The sequence below is a fragment of the Camellia sinensis genome, chromosome 4 (assembly GCF_055761805.1).
Source record: "Camellia sinensis isolate YWXY chromosome 4, ASM5576180v1, whole genome shotgun sequence".
Classification (NCBI taxonomy): Eukaryota; Viridiplantae; Streptophyta; class Magnoliopsida; order Ericales; family Theaceae; genus Camellia; species Camellia sinensis.
Window position 1 is genome coordinate 82,403,032 of NC_138964.1, and position 6,158 is coordinate 82,409,189.

Below are 6,158 nucleotides of genomic sequence, written 5' to 3' on the forward strand. Positions count from 1 at the left end.
ATGGATTTCTGAACGAGGCGACCGAGCATGCATGCACCCCTTGCCCCGAGGACCTCTTTTTACTGCTTTAATTAGTTGCTTTGCTTAGCTAGCTAATGCTTTGGTTTTGTACTTAATTAGTTGATGCACTTAGCTATTCAATTTGCGTTGTAATAACTAATTAGTTAACTAGGATTAGTTAATTAGTTTCGTTTTGTAATAATTAGTTTAATTAGTTTAGATTAGCTAGTTAGCTTATTATTCAGACCGTCCGTCGAGAGGGCACAACTGTTGTAATAAGCGTGCGTGTTTGATGCAAGTCTTCCAACCCCATTTATTTCTCCCTTTTACTTATCAGCTTTTGATGCTTAGTTTTAGGGCATGTTTCAATTAGCATCCTTATGCTAGCATGTTTGCATTCATTCATTTGTCTTGCATGCACCGGGCTCGGCGCATCAAACAAGCTGCATTGTATTTCAATACCAATTTGAATACATGTTATCTAAATTGCATTCACATGACATCTCAAAATAGCCGAGCCTATTGTAGCTGCATTTTTGCATGTGTTGCATTAGGCATTGTTAACGTAGCTAGGATCATGCATTGATTACTAACTAGTTTTTCTTTTGGCTCGGAGTACTAGGTAAGCTTTTACGCTTTAGCATACTGCATGAAATGTGTATGTTGCCATGTATAGCATGCTTGCCATGAGGGTATTTGCTTAAATGATATAACTGCATGAATGCCTGTAGATGAAGGTTGGATTGCTTGAATTGAAACAATTCATCAAAAAGCGAGTTTTAAGCCCAATTGAAGTGGCAAATCACCATGTTTTCTAAGCCCACTTGAAGGTGGCAAAATCCGCGTCTTAGCCTACTTGAGGGTAGCAACTTCAAACCATTTTCGAAACACAAACATGATATGTTTTGTTCCAATTTAAGCGATCTAGTCTATAGTTGTATGCTGTGAGCATCACGTAGTAATGATAGATTAATAACCGGAATAAGAACACGTGTGTTTTCAAAAATAACATATCATGTTAGTAGAGACCGATCCTTCGATCGGGCGAGCAGGGGCGCTCATTGCATGACCTTCCCCTCTCGTACCCAAGTTCCCGAGCCGAGACAACTTTGGTGATGACCGACACGTGGCCTTAGGCACGAGTCAGGGTTTCCTAAATTTCTCCAAAATAAAACATTTAGGTGGCGACTCTAAAATCTGGCAAAACAGTCCATGGTTGGTGCTTTTTGTTTAAAATCGATTTTCCAAAACGATTAGCTAGATTTGGACTCTTTGGTGATTTATCAGTCTTACATTGCACTTTGTGAGATTAGATTCAGAATCGTGACACGAGTCTGAATTGTAGTAGCTAAGAAGAACGATTCGCGCCCTCACGCGCGGAGCGGAGTTCGTGCGGTCTACATGGGGTAAGGTTGTAGCGATCCTAGTTTTGCCACTATGCTGAGTATGTCGGGGATCGAGCTGCCCGGTCAGCTCGCGGGGGTTCAGGGGGTAGCGTCCCTTGGCAGGTCCAAGGGTAGCGCCCTGGCAGGGATCGAGCTGCCTGGTCAGCTCGCAGGGGTCAAAGGGGCAGCGCCCCTTGGCGGGTCCTAGGGCAGCGCCTCCGAAGCAAAAATGCAAAATGCATTAGAGGTTGCTTGTCCGCTCGAGCAGAGAATGTTTGGTTCCAGATGTTTGACCTGCCTGCAAAAGTACTAGAAAAGTGTATTTGATACTCGAGAGGGCGTTCCACGCTCGAACGGACCATGTTATATCAGTTTGTGGATCTGATATTTCTGACCACTTTTGTATATCTATCTAAAACCCTTTCCTTTTCATTCTCTTTACTTTTCTCTACGCCAAATTGGATCAAAACATTGATTTCTCAAAATCCATTAGAGTTCTGCCGTAAGTTCTTCATCAAAGTTTGTTAACTTCTCAAGGGTTTCGTTGTGTGCGGTGAAGATCGACTTTCGACACCGTTGATTTTGGAGGTTTCATCTCATTTCTTCTTTAAAACTTGAGGTAGGGTTTTTTTTAGAGTTATATATATATTTTTGCAAGATCTATATGATTTTCGAAATCATCTTTCGATAGCTTTGAAAATTGATTATTGATTCAAGAATTTGAGCGTTTTTGAAAACGAGTTTGTCTCTTGTTCTTTTAAAATGATCTTATGGGTTTTGATCTTTGTTGATTGAAGAAAATATGATTTTGGAGAATTTTCTTTCAAAAGATTTGAGTTGTATAGTTTTGTTAAGAAAACCTAGAAGTTGGAGATTTTTTTTTAAGGAAACTGGAAATCCATGAATGATATTGTTATATTTATTTTGTGTGTCCAAATAAATGGATGTTTGGAAAATGTCTTATTTATATTTATATAAATGATGAATTTTAGTGAATATAAGAATTGTTGTTCATCTTAGAAATTATTGTTCAAAACGTTGAAATAGTCTTGAAATAACTAATTGTCGAGGATACTTGTGAAGAAGGAATTGTGTTATTCCTTGAATGATGAATTAGAATAAAAGTATTTATATTCGTCTTGTGAAATTGGCATATTAATTCATTTGATTACATTAAACTTAAACTTTGAAAGTTGATTTGAAAGCTTGCATTGAGAAAAGAATGTTGAGAAACAAGTTTTCATGGAATGGTTTTGGGGTAAATACGTTGGTAAGTCTTGATATGTGGTGTAGATGATATTGAATAAGTTAGCCTGAGAGTCCGGGGTGAAAGACCGAAAACCAGCGCGGATAGGTGTCGAGCCTTTCAGTTAATACCGGTAAAAATGACAATTTGGTAGTACTTGTATAGTCTACTTGCAGACACCAACCTAGGGATTACCAGAGTCATATTTACCGCCCTTGAAATAAATTATTAAGTTTTGAACAATTAAAATTGCATGATATCATTGAGCATAATGGTTTTCAAAAGATGAAAATAAGATTTATCTTCAAAAAGGGCATAGCATGGCATGTGCATTTCAACTCTTAAGACTTGTATAAAATATATATGCTTTGTTAAGAATTTCCTGCTAGGCTTTCTGCTCACCCTATGGGATTTTTGTACAAGAAAATATATGGTGATCCCACCCAACTAGGGGCGTGGAAGTATGTGTGTTGGTTGTACAATGCTCTCATTTTGCTGTGACTCTGTGTGTAAGCTAAGGGCTGTGTTTGTGTGGGTTTGAATAACCGTTTTGTGTAAGCAGACTCAAGTATTGGAAACTTGCAAACCCTTGGGGGTATTTATTTGTTTATTTACTTGTTGGATTCATGTATTGTTGCATGAAGAACTATTGTATCATGTAATGTAAGTTTGGAGATTTATATTTGGTTTTCCTTGAAAAAGCCAAAATTGTTGTCTTATCATTTGGGCTAGAAATTTGGGGTGTTGCAGGGGTAGGCTATTGTCTATTAATAATATTCCTATATCTACAGGTGACCAATGGTTCCTCTCTCAATGGAACCTACCAGATTCCATGTTGAAGCCCCATATTCTCATAAATTGAAGCGTTGCTGAGTGATGAAAGTTTCTATATAGGAGAGTTGAGTGAAAGTGAGCTTGATATTGAGTGTTTATCTAATTATCTACTGCCTGTGTAGGTGTGTTTTCATGAAGAAAAATATTGATTGTGGATTGAGTGTGGTAAGCCATAAAATTACAAAGATTTTAGCCACAATGACAGAGTGGTTATGTGGGTTGAGTGATATAAGTTCCTACATATATATTGATCTAACTATCATATATATAGTAATTTTTTTTATACTGGTAAATGAAGCAGTTTCAGAGTGTAGTGAGATCCTATCTTGTGGGTTGAGTGATGTGAGCTCAAATAATGTGTGTATCACCTACATTTTCTTGCGTAAACTGTATAACACAGTTAATGGATCTTTATATCTCTTCTATCCCTGCTGCCAGGACTTATTATATCTTCTAGAAGAAGACTGTTGACAATGCTCAATTAAGGATTGTCATAACATGCTGTTAGTGTTGATGGATATTTCCAACTTGCTCATGTGTTGGCAGCATACAATGCTTTTAAAGGTGGTTATCCGGTCTGATGGAATGGCTACTGGATGCACTTTCTGGATGCTTCAGAATGATTATTTTTTTGGATGGATAAGTCATAAAATAAAATACAAAAAACATACACCACTACAAGGGGCATACCCCAGGCCCTAGCCAAGCACTATACAAGTAGCAGAGTCAAAACCAAAATAAACAAAACAAAACCGCAAAAAGCCTACTCCAACCCAGTATAAATTGTTTAACAAAACATATCTAAGTGGACAAAATGAAGGAACGAAAACACATAATTAAACTAGAAAACCCAAGCATAATAGCAAAATAACCCAAAATGTGTTCATGGGCCGCATGCAGATTTGATGAGGAGCATGGACACACCCAGTAGCTAAGTAACAAATAGCCAGAAGTAAACACACTACTTTGTACTCCCATGCACATCCCGCACGGGTAGGCCAAGCTAACAAAACACCCTAAGTAAAAAAAACATAAAAGAGAGACTTTCTTCACACAAGAGGCGCCTCCAACAGCCATCACCACGAAAACAGCCAGCTCCAAAACTCGAAGGAACCAGGACTATATACCAAACCAAACAGCACCATCCAGGGAGATACTTTGCTGCCTTCCCATGCATCCCAAACAGAGTTTAGACATTATAATAAACCCCATCACCAGCAGATACCAAAACAAGAGTAATCAATCCACAAACAAGTAACATTCAAGAAGCAATGGCAATTTGCATTTTAAATCACACATATGGATGCTCACTACAATCAACCCACAATTATATATGCTCACATCACTCAGGAAACACTGCTCCATATACCTACAAAAGAAAGAGGTACAGGAAATATATAAAAACATGTTAGTTTCTCTCAATATGGCTAGTGATTTTGGGTTAGGTGCTTGTTTATTCCTTACACTATACTCGACGCTCATAGTATATGGCACACACTCAAAATTCTACTTCCCTATGGTCCGAATACCTATAATAATAACAAACATTAGGAAACCCCACAGTGTATATGCTTACCGCCACTCAACCCATAGTTTGTGAACTCTCATTCCTCACATCAACTGCAACAAGTTTCAACATAGTATGAGGTAGTCTCCACGAGCTTAGATACCATTTGTCAGTATGGTGAGATTTCAAATTGGTAATATGCATTACCCTGAATCTAACCATATCCACAATACACTTTATAACCACCTCTTCAGGGACCATATCCTTACTAAAAGCTCTATCATTCCTAGCAATCCATAACTGGTACACAGTACAAGTAAATGCAAGCTTGGTAATAATAGTCCCTAAAGACTTCCCTTTCACAGATTTAGCAATAAGCTGGATCAAATCATTCCATTGAATGGATGGCCAATCAACATTTATTTTTCTTTTTATGTAGGTCCACACTCTTTCAGAGAATGGACAATCAAAGAAAAGATGGTTGTGGTCTTCACATGGATGTTGACAGAAAACACACTCAGCAGATTGAGTCACACCAAAGAATTTCAATCTTTCTCCTGTGTTCAGTCTGCCAAGAACAGCCATCCACACCACAAAACTCACTTTTGGGATATTATGAGGTCCCCAAATAATCTTAGACCAGTTCACATGATGAAAATGTTATCTTAAGGAATGCCATGTGGACTGGATAGTGAATTTGCCATTAGCAGCAGGGCACCAACTAACATCATCAGACCCACCAGTAGGAAGAAAAGTGGAAGGAGTACTATTAATGAGATGCATAAGCTCCCATGAAGATGGGAAAGGCCATCTCCAAGTAGTACCCTCCACAATCTCACTAACCTTAGCATCTATACCCAGTGCAGAATCATAAACAATTCCAACCCCAAATCTATCCCACACAGACCCCATAGGGTGCCAGTTATCAAACCATAAAAATACCCTAGAACCATCTCCCTCCCTATGCTTGATTAAAGGGTAAATGATAAGTCTAAGAGAAAGGATTTTCCTCCAAACCCAGGAGGGGTCATTTGGCACCCTAACTCTCCAAAACCTTCTACCTTTGAGGATATAAGACTTAACCCAAAGGCACCACATAGATTGCTCACCTCTTTAGAATGATTATAAGTTGTCTTTTATTATGTTTTCAAGCTGTAAATATTTTGATGAGACTCTTTGTTACAAA

At 38.2% G+C, this 6,158-nt stretch overlaps 1 protein-coding gene across 1 annotated transcript; it reads right to left on the minus strand.

Annotated features, from left to right (window-relative positions):
* Nucleotides 1–5,047: 5,047 nt before the first annotated feature.
* Nucleotides 5,048–5,884, minus strand: LOC145823862 (uncharacterized). The gene is made up of 2 exons (XM_082923400.1): nucleotides 5,658–5,884; nucleotides 5,048–5,540 (listed from the first exon to the last, which is right to left on the minus strand). Exons 1-2 carry the CDS (start codon nucleotides 5,882–5,884, stop codon nucleotides 5,048–5,050), a joined length of 720 nt encoding a protein of 239 aa, XP_082779526.1.
* Nucleotides 5,885–6,158: the final 274 nt, after the last annotated feature.